Here is a 15,087-nt window from a genome sequence, read left to right as displayed (position 1 = left end):
TCAGATAAACCCATACATTTTTAAAGAAATTAGCAATTCTGCTTCTTCTTCAACCTTCAGTTACCTGTTCATAAGCCATCAAAATATATTAGGGGTTCTTTATAGGTTAAAGAACCTTTTCCCCCTTACCCAAAACAAACATGATTACAATTACATATGATTTAAATAATTAGAAAATTTGTTGTTACGGTAATTTTAAAATTGCTTGCTGTTTTTATTCTACTCCTCCTTTTATTCAGACTTTTCCTTTTCACAATAGGACTTTTCTCCCAAAACCTGTCCTGTGCCATTGTTCCTCCAACATCAACTAGAGAGTGTAAATTGATAGGGTTTATAGTCCCTTTAATGTTTTTTTTTAATAAAGACAGAAGTTTGTGTTGGAGCAGAAGTATATAAAATACAGTTCAGAACTGCAACTGCACCAATCTAAAGAAGGGAGAAATAAAAAAAATGAATTTTTAAAAAAATAATACTAATTATACATAACTCCACCATCAAGGCTGGGCTGAAAATCATGGTTTAAGCACTCTCACTGCTCCAACATAAACATTAGGGGCAAAAAGCTCTCCCCAAATCCTTCTTCACTGGGATTGTGCAATGTGGGGGAAGGAAAGAGAAATGGTGGTAGTTGTGTGTTAAGTCCCTTGAGTTGTCTCTGCTAGCTCAGAGCAGAAGGGGAAGGGGCTGGTTGTGCAGAGGAGGTGGTCTAAGTATCACCTCCTCAGAGCAGCAGCACACACACTGCCTACTGTATGCTGTCGATTGTAGCATGCATACCAGGAGATGGGGCCAGACCCCTAAGCTTGTGTATCATTAGGGTTGCCAACTTTCTAATTGCACAAAACCGAACACCCTTGCCCCACCCCCTACCCCAACCTTTCCCCAAGGCCCCACTGGCCACTCACTCCATCCCTCCTCCCTCTGTCATTCACTCTCCCCCACCCTTACTCACTTTCACCAGGCTGGGGCAGGGGATTGGGGTCCAGGACGAGGTGAGGGCTCCAGCTGGGAGTGCAGGCTCCAGGGTAGAGACAGAAATGAGGGGTTCTAGGTGTAGGAGGGGGCTCTGGACTGGGGCAGGGGGGTTGGGTGCAGAAGTGTGTGAGGGCTCCACGATGGGGCCAGGGATGAGGAGTTCGGGGTGCACGAAGGGGCTCAGGGCGTGGCTGGGGGTGTGGGGCTGGGGATGAGGTGTTTGGGGTGCAGTAGGGGGCTCCAGGCTGGGGGGTGGGCTGAGGGGTTCAGAGTGCGAGAGGGGGCTCAGACCTGAGGCAGGGGGTTGGGGTACGGGAGGGGGCTCAGGGCTGGGGCAGGGAATTGGAGGTGGGGATTGGGCTCCAGCCGGGTGGCACTTACCTCAAGCAGCTCCCAGAAGTGGCTGGCGTGTCCGGCTCCTAGGCAGAGGGACCAGAGGTCTCTGCTTGCTGCCCACGCCCGCAGGGACCATCCCCGCAGCTCCCATTGGCCACGGTTCCTGGCCTATGGGAGCTGCGGAGCCACTGTTCGGGTCAGGGGCAATGTGCAGAGCCCCGTGGCCACCCCTGTGCCTAGGAGCCAGAATATGCCAGCTGCTTTGAGGAGCCGCCAGAGCCAGGGCAGGAAGGGAACCTGCCTTAGCCCCACTGCACTGCCAACTGGACATTTAGTGGCCTCGTCAGTTGTGCTGACCAGAGCTGCCAGGGTTCCTTTTCAACTGGGCGTCCCGGTTGAAAACCAGACACCTGGCAACCCCTATGTATCATGATCCTTTGGGGCCATCTTGTGTCAAGAGGCCTCCTTCTTAGCACTCATGTGCTAGGAGTGTACCTTGCCCTGCTTCTTCATGATTGCACAATGTGGTGGGTGAAAGGGGTTCAGCTCTCTGGGCTTTCCCTCACTGCCACCACATACCACAGGGTAAATTTAAATTAAGACACAACACAACATCGACTGTAGAAACTTCCCTGTTGATGCTTTTAAATACAGAAGTAAAACTAATTGCAGCATGCCGCTGGAATTAAAGCCAGGACTGAAGCCTTGGCTAATCCAATGGTTAACACCATTTCACCACTCAGGTGTCAGCAACTGGTTTAGCTGATCTGGTGTTGACCCAAGTTTAGCCGTACAGGTAGGCAAGGTCAACAATGCCTCTGCTTACACCTTTTCAGCTAAAGCAGTTGATGAAATGATGCTATTTCCTAGCACAGAGAAGGCATGAAGAGGTATGTGTCTATAAAAGGAACCCTCACGCTCTTGCAACACTCCTGGACCATAATGGGAGTTTCCCCCAAGAAAAAGTCAAGGAAGGACTGAAGAATTCAATCTTTTGCTCTTTCAAGATGGAGGTTTTGCCACTGTGAATTCAACTGGAGGAGTTTTATGGCTCTGCATGTAGTGATTATCCATATAAAAGAATTAAAATGTGAGAGAGGGGAATTGCCCAAATCAGTCCTTGTGACAGATTCCCCTGTTCTGGAGAACAGTTTTGATGTAGAGAGTGACAATCTGTGATGTACGTAGTGAGTGTGTTTGTAATTCATTACTTGGGCAAACAGATAACAAGCAAGAAGTTATAGATAAGAAAAATAAGCCATGCTATCCTATGGCCAGCATACTGCATCTATGACCAATATAGTATACTGATCTGTAGCCGATATATTGCATTCTCTTTCTGGACGCATAGTACCTCTGAAAGTTCTTTGGGAAAATGTCACGCCTATTTAAATAACCAAACCAAATTCCTTACAGTATTTTAAAGGGCTAAGCCATGAAAGTTTAGAAATGAAAAGATTGTGAGTTAAGCTTCAGCTAAATGAGGGCAGTTCCTCTTATATTCAAGTACCAATAATAACTAGAGCCTGTCAATACTTGTAAATTCTTAGATTCCTAAATCACTTTATGCAATACTTCTAACAAAATTACAATTTCACACTCAGCAAATAAAAAGGAGGAGATTGAAACAAGTGTGATTTTAATTACAAGAGACTTGCACGGATATACATATTTTTGCTGAAACTTACTTTATCCATCTCACCAGGTGATATTGTAGATAAGCAACCTTTAGCAGTAGGACAGCTCCCTTATTTTATATATATATAAAAAGCAAGACTAATGTGATTAAAAATATGTGAACCACAGATTTTTTCCAGCAATGAGTACCTCTTCCAGGTTGTGCCCTTCAAGAAGTGGTATAGAAATAGAGGAGCCCTGCACTGAGCCAGCTTGATGGGACCCTCCCTCACTGAAATGAAATCTTACTTCCTGCCTCCACTATACAGCAGGTTGATTTGTATTCCATGTCAGCAGGCCCACATCTTCACCTTCAAAGGAGTCACAATTTACCATCTCTGGGCTTTTACAAAAATCAATAATATTCCACCTCCTCTTCATAGCTAACAGCAGCAACAACATATCCTTTAAAAATACTTGTTCTTAGGAATGGTCAGCCAAGAAGTTGTAAAGACTCATTCCCTAATAGCACCATCATTTTTTTCAAATGCAGATTGTAGTGGGGAATAATAATATAACTGAGTTCAAGGACGAGGAAAGAAACAAACAATTAGCACTCCAAATGTGTTTCACTCACTTTAAGAATTCCATTCCCTGAACGTGTATTTCAGCATATTCTGTCCTACTCCACTTCCATTTAAAAGCAGGCCTTTTATAAATTAAGGCCCCAGTCTTCCAATTCAGACTATGTAGTATTTCAGTAGGTCTTCTCATGTATCTAAGTTCTACTCAACATGCGGGGTGCAGAATCACAACCCAAGAAGAAATTGGTGCATTTGAAAATGCATCACTTTATTTATTAATTATTATTGTTATTCAGAATTTTTTTATAATCCAATCTAGTAGCTACCTAGTAGACGAATGTTCCTATACTAAATAAGGAATGTTTGTGAGTGTCAATTTACAGTGCTACACAGACACAAATCATTAGTTAAAACATTATTAAACATCAATATGAAACAATTTCTCTCTCTCCATTTGCTAGACATTTTTGGATGAGGAGGGAGAAAAAATTAAATTAATCTTTGGCTCGAAGACACTAGACTCCCAAAGTGGCAAAGAGAATCCTTATGACATTCTAAGAAAAATCTTAGGAATCTTTTTCCTGTTTGGATTAGGGAAACAATGCTACACCATCAACAGCATAGTGCTAAACCTGGGATTAAGTAAAACAAACCCAAGTAGCTAATTAGTAGGTTCAGTCTAGACTATTTAACTAGAGAGCACAAAAGATCTCTAAATGGAAGACATGCACACAACAGGCAACATTGTGTCTACGCTGACTTCAGATTTTAAAGGGGCAGAGTGTGAAAGTAAAAATACCTCTTTGAATTAATGACTGTTATGGATAGCTCCATTGGAACCTGCCGATGTGACTGAAAAGCCTGATACAGAGAGAGAAATACCTACAGACATTAACCAAAAGAGAGGGTCACAGTATCCAGTAAAGTAGATTTAGCTACTAAGAAGCCATCTATTCAAGTTAATCTGGCTGTGGCATAATGTGTTACTTCAACTACTGAGTGTTGCATTATGTTGAAGAAGGGGCAGTTGAAGAAGCAGGGAGCACAGCTAGTAAGAAAAAAGATCTAATTAAAACATCCAAATACATTCTCTTCTCTAGATTGTGAGTTTCTCAGGGCAGGGTCCATCTCTTTGCTGCATATTTTGCAGTGCTACCGCAATCCAAGTGACAGGAATAATACGGGGCTCTCCAGAGCTGAGAACAGCCAGAGTGAGTGGCCTGAGGTAAAGATTTAAAATAAATACTAAAAGAGGAAAATGGATGGATCAAAAAACTCTTCTTAACATGCTCCACTTTCAAATTTCAGGGTGACAGTCTCTGCTACACTCAGAGGTGCAGCACAGAAATCATACCCCAGTGGGAAGGGGGACAGTGATGACTTTAAGTCTCCTTTGCTCCCTTGTAATCCGGAGCTGCTCCAGAAGCTAGAACATAATAGGCCCACAGCACTGTCTAGAAACTCCATAGTGATGCAGTCCAAACCCTGAGACACCACCTACACCAGACGGTATGAGCAGTACCTCAGAAGCAGCCCACCAGTTGTCTTCCACAATCTCTGCAACCTGAGAAATCCTCCTGCAGCCAGATACAAGGCTTTTTAGGCATCTCCAGCCCTTTTACCCAGCAGTCAGCAGGGAGGATCTTGCCCTGATAGTGCACATACTTCTCTGTGCTTGAGTTCTCTTTGTTCCACTGATGTCTTCACCGTCTTCTTGACAAAGTTAATAAAGCATAACATGAACTAGCCTTCTCTCAGCCACAAAGAAATATTTGAAGAATACGTTTCTATATACACCATAAATATTTATACAGTGATAATCACAGATCTCGCCTGAGGGGGGCCCAACCATTGCTTACACGAAGATGAATAAATAAATAATTGCAACCTCAAAGTTCAAAATATATGTCTCTAGAAGAGAGGGGTTCTAACCCGCCTCACCTCCGGGCCAACTTCTGACTAGAGATGGCAAGCTACTAGTAAGCTGCTGTTGCTTTTATATCCCAGGGTGTTCAGTTCTAGTCCCAGCTGGGCAAATTCCTAGCACAGTTATCCTCTGCTGTTCCCTACCCCAACTGCTGAAGATGTCCATAGAAAGCGAATGCATTATCCAGAGAATCTTGAGTAGGATGTGTAAGAACCATGGGCAAGATGCTAATCTGATGTAAAATTGTTTAGCTCCATTTACTTAAATGGAGAGACACTCTGTTTACACCAGTTGTGGACATAGCCTCCAAATGTAAGAAAGCAAAAGAGAAGATACAGAAGTTGAAAACAGTCACCTCTGGTTGTACTAACTAAGGAGGTAACTAGGAAATATTGGTGTTAGGCTTTTATCAGTCACATATACTACAGTGGATGAAGAGAGGAAGGTCAACAGGGTTTAAGGACAGTTAAAGCCTGTTGATATTTCCTGAGTTAAAGATGTTTCTATTTCCAAAATGCACTACATGTAATAACCATAAAATGGATTTGACTTCTTACCTTCTGCAAAAGGTTCCCACTCATAAAATCGACCCATAAATGGTTTGTTGTTGTATGATGCACACTGTACCTCTCTGATATTTCTGCTGCTTTCAGGACACATCTATTACAATAAAGAACAGGGGTGTTATATTATGATTTCCAGCGAGATCATTATCACTTTCTTCTTTATTAATTGCTTTTACAAGTCTAATAAAGATGTCCCAAGCTCAGATCCAAAAAGCTATGTTACAGGAGGCATCTCTTCTGCTACGTAGGTTAGGAATTAGAAGCACAGTTAGAGGAATTGTGGCTGTCCTGTGCAGTCAAAACACCTGTTCTTCAGTAGAAATCTTGCCATGAGAGGGACCTCACCAGCAAAAGTCACAAGGGAATATGCCTCTGAGCAATCACCATGTGGATTGCCTGGCCCTTCCTATATTACAGACAGAAGCAGGCAGTGAACAATTGGAGCTAAGCGTGCCAATTGCCTCAGCTACTTTGTGCAGCATGTGGAATAGCACTACTGCAGTGACTTATCTACTTGCTCACTAAAAGTCATGCAAGGGATCCTGCTACAGGGGATCATGAGTAATGGCTTGGTAGGATCAAGTCCCATGTAGAGCTGAGTGAATATTGTTGGGGCTTTTTGATTACTTTGCTGTTCTGAATTTTTTTTAAAAAAAAAAGGTCAGGTCCAACTGAATCCAAAAATTGAAAAACAAAATTATCAAATAAAAAAACAACCACCCTGTTTAGTACGCCACACACAATCCAAGTCCCCCAAAAATTTGGGGCCAAAACTATTTCACAAATTCATGTCAAATCTGTGAATAATTGTGGGTTGACCAAAAAATGGATTTTTTGGCAAATACCCTATTTGTCAGAAAAAATTCACCCAGCTCTGGCCCTAATGTTGGTATTACAGTGATGAGCACCATAGAAATGTAAGATCAAGAAACAAATGAGTACATTTATGCCATGGTCATAACTAAAATTGTAATTATTATTTACAATAACATTAAAATCTGAAGTATCCAAGGAAAGAATACATTCATGAACTTTGTGAAGTTAATGGGGTAATAGTTGTCCAAAATAAGCAACTTTGTTACTGAACTGTCGTGTAACAAATGTCAAATGATATTTCAAGAGAAATACAATAAACCAAATTTAGTCATTTCCCTTTCACAATAGCTTTGTATTATTCTATTTACTGGGCTCAGATTCAACACAGTTGAAACTCAAACACTTGCATGAAATGTTAAAAGCTGGCCACAGTTATTTCTTAGCTTATATTTAAAACTCATTCCATCTATGGTTTGTTTATTTTTTCTTCCTATCTACATACAATTCTATTATTTCCATTACTGGGTATTTTAACTTGTGTCTTAGTCCCAGCTGCAATATTCTTGAAACTAAACAACAACAATGTCCAAGACACCAAAAATGCATGTGTGTGTACTTAGAAAGACTATGGGATGTCACACAAAGAACTAGACCAGCATGTCAAGTTTCTCTACTGAGAAGAGATAGATTTCAAAGAATGGGCTCAGAATTCTACAAAAGCAACAAGTACCATTGATTAACTAATTCACCTGTATCTACTTTATTTTGGAAAAAAGCAGTGAAAAGAGAGCTATTGCTGAAATTGTGTGTTGGTTTTCATATATTTATGTCAGGTGAAGGAGCAGTTTTCTTTATAGCAGAAGACAGCGTACTAAAGGTCAGACATAGGAGCTGCCTGGTCATTATCCACCCTCTGTCTACAGAGATGTATCTGTTTGGCTGATGGAGGCATTGAAGCCTAAGTCTCTCCCAGTTGGCCATTGTGCCAAAGCCACATCCACGTGTCACAAATTGCTTTATCTTTATTAAATCATTATAATGAGCTTGCTAAAACAATGCTTCCAGCCAAACAGCCATCTGTTTTTTTGTTCACCCACCCCCCTGAGATCTCCAAGGGAATTCAAATATTGTTTTAAAACAAACACGACACACACACACTTATGCACCCTAGAAATACCACTGAGAGTTACTGAGACATAATTGTAAGGACGGGACAGAATGCTACCCCACTGCCAAACACTAATCAAAGTTATAATGTTAGGTTTGAAATACAGAACGCATTAGCGCTGAAAATTCAGTAATGGCTTCAGTGCAACAAGAGTTAACTACATCATAATAATGTCAGAACAATCAAGGCGAGGGGATTGCAACTTTAAAAATGAAATCTATCACCTATACCTCCTAAATAACAAGGGCAGCTCCTCAGCTGACATAAATCAACATCATTCCATTGAATGTCAGAGGAGCAATATCAATTTACACCAGCTCAGACTCTGACTTGATTTTTTTTTAAATGTCACTGATTTTTTTAAATTAATTTTTATTTTGGCACACGTCTTCTGACAGTCTGAGGTTTTGTACTTGCTTGTTCTTCCTTGTGCAGTCTTGAGATCATGCTCTTGCCTATCTGTATTTCTGGCACATAAATCATTTCCTGTACACCCTGTCCCTACTAACTGTGGACAATACATGAGTAAAAAGATCAAAATATTCACTGATGGGTTGCCAAAAAGTAGTCTTTTTTTTTCTTATTTTTATATCACTGTATTTTCTACTTTAAAGTTATGGAAGAGTCACCCGGAGGAAACAGTGAAAACCTCAGCTCTTGAGTTATTAAAAGTTGGACAGGACAAAGCTAGGAAAATACACTATTCAAAACAATCTTGCACTAGCTGAGAAATGCACTGCCTTAATGAGGTCTTGGCTACTTCTAAAAGTTACAGTGTGATGGTAGGAAAAAGCCCATTTGCTAGTCTGTCTCTTTTGAATCATTGTGAACTATCATATGTACATAAGAGTTGGTAGGAGACAACAGGTCAACACTGATTCTTTGCTTTTTTTTTGAAGATTTATTTCTTTATATAGATTAAGGTCACAAGCATTTATAACACATTCTGCTGATGTGCTAATAATAATCTATAATACATACTGCTTAGGTCTATAATAGTCTGATAACACTTATGATACATTTAACCTTTATAAACCATTTATATATGAATATATTAAAAACATAATATAAAATGTGACCCAGACAATATTTTTGTGCAGCCTGCCTGAAAAACAGATATTTTGAGTGCTCTGATGGGGGGACTGAAAGTTGTGTAGGCTCCCTGTGTCCTCTTAAGCCCAGTTGTAACCTTTGCAGCATGCTACAATGTGTCACTACAAAAAATATACACAAACACAAAAATTAATCATGATGCTACAAAACTAAGTGTGAGACTTTGAAAGCGCCACAAAACCCCATCCATTCCCTTGGGTTTATTCCTTTTCTTTCATCAGAGGCTACAATCAGTTTTTAAGTTTCCCATTCCCTACCGCCATTTATCACACACCCATATTATTGCCTGGTCAAGAAAAGCTTTAAGAACAGCATGAGCATCTGAGTTTCAAAAGGAGAGACTCCAGGAAAAAGGTCACATTCACCATTGCCCCAGATTTTAGCTTCTTACAAAATTCCCCAGCAACTCTCATGTATCTAGTAGTTTTTAATCACACTTCCCACCATGATATCAGAGTGTCTGCTGATGATAGATGCCCTGTGCTTGCTGATCCTTCCAATAATGCTACACATAGGTTCATTGAAAATCTGTTGCTTTGAATATATTTTAAAAGCATGTTCAAGGAGGAAGGATGGTCTTGGAGTGGGACTGAGGAGACCTGGGTTCATGTCCCACCTCTACCACAGACTTCTCATGGGACTTTGGGAAAGGTACTTCATCTCCTTGTGTCTTTGCACTGAAGTTCCCCATTTATCATTATTATTGGGATAATAGTAGCTCCTTACCAAATAGGGATGCTATGAGTAGGGATTGGGGACAATTTTCAAAATGCAATTTTTTATCAAAATCACAACTTTTGATTTAAAAAACAGATCCAAAATTTCAAGCATTTTTTGCAAAACTTACATCTTGTGTTTTGGTCAGTAACAGAGCTGGTGAGAAATATGTATAAAAATAGGGTGACAGTTTTGAAAAGTTTTTGTGGAACCCACACACACTCTTAACCAGCTCCAATTGTGAAGACAAACATTTAGGACCAGAGCTCAGGTGAAGCAATACTTATTTACACCTACTAATTTAAGCTTTCAGATTCAACTGTGATAGGGCCCATAGAAATGAACTAGATAAATCAATCTCATATTGGTAGAATGTTTAACTTTCTAATATGCTGAAGGAAAACAAAAACTAGAACCCATAATTGTGTAAGTTTTTTACGTCACCTCCTTTTCACAGTACACTAGCACAGAAAGAAAGCATCAATCTAGTGACAAATTATTTTACTTAGCTACTAGGCTAGCTAGCTTAAAGTGTTAAAATTTTTCAATAAAGGTAGATTTTCAAAAATTTTACTGCCTCAACCTGATAGATTCGTAACAGATACCTTCTCAGCAAACAGTGCTCGCCCATCAGTGAGAAACAGAGAGGAAACAGGATGATAACCTGCCATTTTTAGTCCTGAATCTTAGTGCAATGGTAAAATTTTCAACTCAATATTCAGGATTTTAACTACTTAGCTAGAGTACCATTAAGCTCCAGTTAAAAACCCCAACCCCATTAACATGACCCTATAACCCTCAATATTTTTGTCCAGCCAGCAAGTGATGAAAAGGACAGCAGCACTACAGAAACTGAGGCCCAGAGAGTGTAAGGGCAAAAATTTCAAAACAAGTCACCAATTTTTGTTGCTCAAATTTGAGTAACTAATTTGAGTAACTAAGGGCTGATTTCCAGAAGCACGGAACCCCTGCAGCTGTCTCAAATAGAGCAACCAAAATCAACAAAAACAACAAGGAGTCCTTGTGGCACCTTAGAGACTAACAAATTCTTCAACAAAAAAACTTCAAAAACAGACTTCAACGAGAAACTGCAGAACTGGAATTAATTTGCAAACTGGACACCATCAAATTAGGCCTGAATAAAGACTGGGAGTGGATGGGTCACTACAAAAAGTAATTTTCCTTCTGCTGATACTCACACCTTCTTGTCAACTTTCGGAAATGGGCGACATCTACCTTGATTGCATTGGCCTCGTTAGCACTACAAAAGTAATTTTCCCTCTCTTTATATTCACCCCTTCTTGTCAACAATTGAGAATAAGCCACTTCCACCTTAATTGAATTGGCTTGGTTAGCACTGACCCCCGCCACACACTCCCCTCTTGGTAAGACAACTCCCACCTTTTCATGTGCTGTAATATTTATACTGCTTACTGTATTTTTCACTCCACGCATCTGATGAAATGGGTTTTAGCCCACGAAAGCTAATGCCCAAATACATTTGTTAGTCTCTAAGGTGCCACAAGAACTCCTCGTTGTTTTTGCTGATACAGACTAACACGGCTACCACTCTGAAACCAAAATCAACAGACACTTCTGAATGTTTTACCCCATTTCTGCCTCAATTTCCTCATCTGCACGATGTGAATATTAAAGGTTACCTAGTTCAGGAAAGCACTTTGAGATCTAGGATTGTGAAGCGCTTTATTATATATGTCACATATCGTTAGTGTTGCCTCAAAATCAGCCTAAATGGGGAGCAGGTACAATACCACAGGTAACATTTAAAAACTAAATCTTATTTATTCTTCAACTTCAAAAATATTTGAAACAGAGGGGTTTTTAAACTTTTCTTGAAATCTTAATCAGTTTAAATAGCTTTTGGCTAAATACTAGAAAATTACTATCACTTTCCCAAACTGGACACATGCCTGCAATTAGCAAAACTGTTCCAAAGCGGCACTAGGATAATTCACTTTTGGAAATGCATAAATGGGTTGTTCTAATACTGAAACTACTTCTAAGAGCAGTTAAACCATTGACTAAGATTTTGGCACTGTTTCATTTGTCTGACCTATAGTCGCTGGCAAAATCTTTTTTCCTAGTCCTTACAGTCCTCCTGGATTTCCCAGACTTGAGTATGGTTCACTGATGAATACTTTCAGTGTATATAAATAAATAAATAAATGGGGAAAAATTCACATCAGTTTTGGTCACAACCTTTGTTACAGTGAGCTCCGACCTAGCCTTTCATGAAAATTGTTTAGAAGGGATTTTCTAAAACTGATAGCCAAAAAAGCTTTCCATGTATTTCCAGAAAGTCAATGCGTCATAATAAAGTGAAATCATGCAGGCATCTATCTAGACTTCCTTTGTCTCATGGCCCATTTAATTTCTTCTACAGTCTTATCTATTTTTACTGATACTTGACCATTCTTAAAAGGAAACATACCACCAAAACAAAAGGAAACAAGACATTTCTGAAAGAATGATTCAGCATCTTCTTTCTTTAAAAAAAAAGGCAATGTGCTATCAAATGCAAAATTCCCTTCCTATGTTTATCTGAGTCACTCTCCAACTCTTTACATCATCACCCATTGTAATCCAGTGGGATGTGCAGCCAAACTCTGCCCCAAAATGCATGTGCATGAGTCTCACTGAAGTCAATGGAAATCACATCCCAGTATCTGAGAGCAGAATTTGGCCCTTACTTTGTAAGTTCTTGAGGCCACAAGCTTTTTCTTCTTGTACGTCCAAAGCACATGCACAGCAATGTAATTACATACTATAAAGTAAATTTTATGTAACAGCATTTCTGCTGCCTAGCATGCATCAGAATTCAGTGATAGAGACAGATGGTTGAAAAATAAACTCATTTCATTAAGTTGTTTTTGTTTAGAAGGTTTGAAACAAACCCTTTTTAATTTTTGCATAATTTATTTTTTTAAATTTAAAACATTTTTCTTTTTTTGTTTACAAAAACAGGTTTACGGTAACTGACATTTTTGTTGTAAATGTTATTCTATATTTTCAGAAAACATTTTGATTAAAAAATGTAATGTAAAGCAAAACAATTGTAAAGCAAAACAACGTTCCAAGTTCTTGCAAAAACAGTTATAAAAGGGCCATTAATAAATGGAAAAACTTTGAAAATTCTTGATCAACTCTAGTTACAGACCATGACCATAGATAGTAAACCATGAACATATGGGTTGGCAAGAAGTTAAAATTACCAGCTGTGGATAGTGCTGTATCTTGGCATGTTTAGAAGGAATAAGCACCTGAATTGACTAAATCACAGCCCTGCCTGAAGCACTGAGGTTGCATCTACATGTCTGCTGCAGTACGTTTCTATGCCTGGTTATGGTTATCCACACAAAATAATTAAGGAATGATGTTATTTGAAACAAGAGTTTGAGCAGAGTTTGAGGCAGCAGATAATGCAAAGAGACTCACTTCTTGATAGATAAGTAGCTGGTTTCAAGCCTGCGCTGTGTCACAGATGAAAGTGACCTTGGTGGTCTAATTCATGTTTCCTGGATAGGCTTGTGTCCATATCACAAAATCATCATACTTCTGCCAAAATTCAGAACATCTGGAAGTACCTAATCAGGGAAGGTTCATTAAGAGGTTATACTTCAGACCTATACTGAGCTGCACTGATGCAGAGCTAGGGGAGGATAGTGCATGCAGGCAGGCACTGATAAGCTATCTTAGATACTTATATGTACATCATCACTGTAGTACCTGAGCACCTCACACTCTGATAAAACACCCGGTGAGGAAAGGAAGTGCTATTATCCCCTTTTTACAGATGGGGAACTAAGGTACAGAGAGACGAAGTGACTTGCTCAGGGTCTCACAGGATGTTTGTGATAGAGCACAAAGCACAGGAATACTTGTGGCACCTTAGAGACTAACAAATTTATTTGAGCATAAGCTTTTGTGGGCTACAGCCCACTTCATCAGATGCATAGAATGGAACATATAGTAAGAGGATATATATATACATACAGAGAATATGAAAAGGTGGAAGTTGCCAGACCAACTTTAAGAGGCTAATTAATTAAGATGAGCTATTATCAGCAGGAGAGCAGGCTTGAACCCCAATCTCACAGACGAGTGCTCTAACCATTGGACAATCCCTCCTCACTGTGGGTCTTATAAAAGCCCATGGGAGTCTTTTCATTTAACTCAATAGGCTTTGGATTAGGCTTTACGTGAGGGCCTAAATTCTTGTATTCATTCTTCGCTTTCATGAATACTTCCGTTCTTCCACAAACATTTAAAAAGATGAGCTTTGACAATTTACACTCACTAGGTATGTCCTAACAGTTTAAAAAGGGTTTCTAGATTTCACCAGTAAATCACACAAATGACAATAACTGGGTCCTTGAATAAGCAGATGTTTGCCCTTATGTTTTTTTTTAAAATAGAGAACATACTTTTCATAGTATATTTATTGCTTTTCAAAAGTATATTTAATACACTAAACTCCTCAACCTGGTCCTGACTTCACATGAAAGCTTTTAGTTTCCTTTCTATTCACTTAAAGAACAATTTCCAAATAAAATCTACTCAATTTATTTAATATATTTAAACACATTTTATCCATACATAAAATACTTATGATCTACTAGTTCCATTTTAGTCACTGACAGCCAAGAAAATAATTGAAAAGTGAAAGATAGGAATTAACATTTTACCTACATGCCTTCTACACAGGTTGAAACTCTGGCATGCTTAGCATGCTTCCCAAATACATATCAAACTTTCAACGTGCTCACACATCATCAGCCTCTTTCTTATTCAGGCTTGTCTTTCTGCAAAGCAAAGTCACTGACAGGGCAAACATAAATAATTAGAACCTTTCACTTCAATCAACTCAATATCATGACAGGCATTTCCATATATAATTCCTATTTGAGCACCACTGACAGTGTTTCCACTATGTCTTTCAGCAGTCTACTGCCGTGCCCAACCTCTCCCTGTTCAAGCCATTTTCCTAAGGTACCATCTGAGCTTCACGGTAGATGGAAAAGAAGAGTTACCTTATCAAGTTATCTAGTCTAATTCTTTCCAATTTTAGCTGTAGGCCATTTTTTCTCCCTTTTTTAAACCACTTTCAGATAACTTGAATAATCTTTTCTCGACAGTGTTTTTTTGAAGGGGTTCGTACAGTATAATGTAATAGCTCTCAATCTCCATTTTTCCCAGAATGCAAAAAAATGAAACTCCTTCAGTCTGTCTTTGTATGTTGAATTCCTC

General features: G+C 39.3%; 1 protein-coding gene across 2 annotated transcripts in view; it reads right to left on the bottom strand.

The window, feature by feature from the left end:
• THSD4 (thrombospondin type 1 domain containing 4) overlaps positions 1-15,087 on the bottom strand; it is a 622,386-nt gene that overhangs the window by 488,545 nt on the left and 118,754 nt on the right. For both annotated transcript variants that reach the window (XM_073303716.1, XM_073303717.1), the window contains one exon: positions 5,997-6,099. In XM_073303716.1, the coding sequence (XP_073159817.1) occupies positions 5,997-6,099 (103 nt within the window). The remainder of the gene's footprint in view (positions 1-5,996; positions 6,100-15,087) is intronic.

This window comes from Lepidochelys kempii, chromosome 10, assembly GCF_965140265.1.
Source record: "Lepidochelys kempii isolate rLepKem1 chromosome 10, rLepKem1.hap2, whole genome shotgun sequence".
Classification (NCBI taxonomy): Eukaryota; Metazoa; Chordata; order Testudines; family Cheloniidae; genus Lepidochelys; species Lepidochelys kempii.
This window is presented reverse-complemented; position numbering and strand designations above follow the sequence as displayed.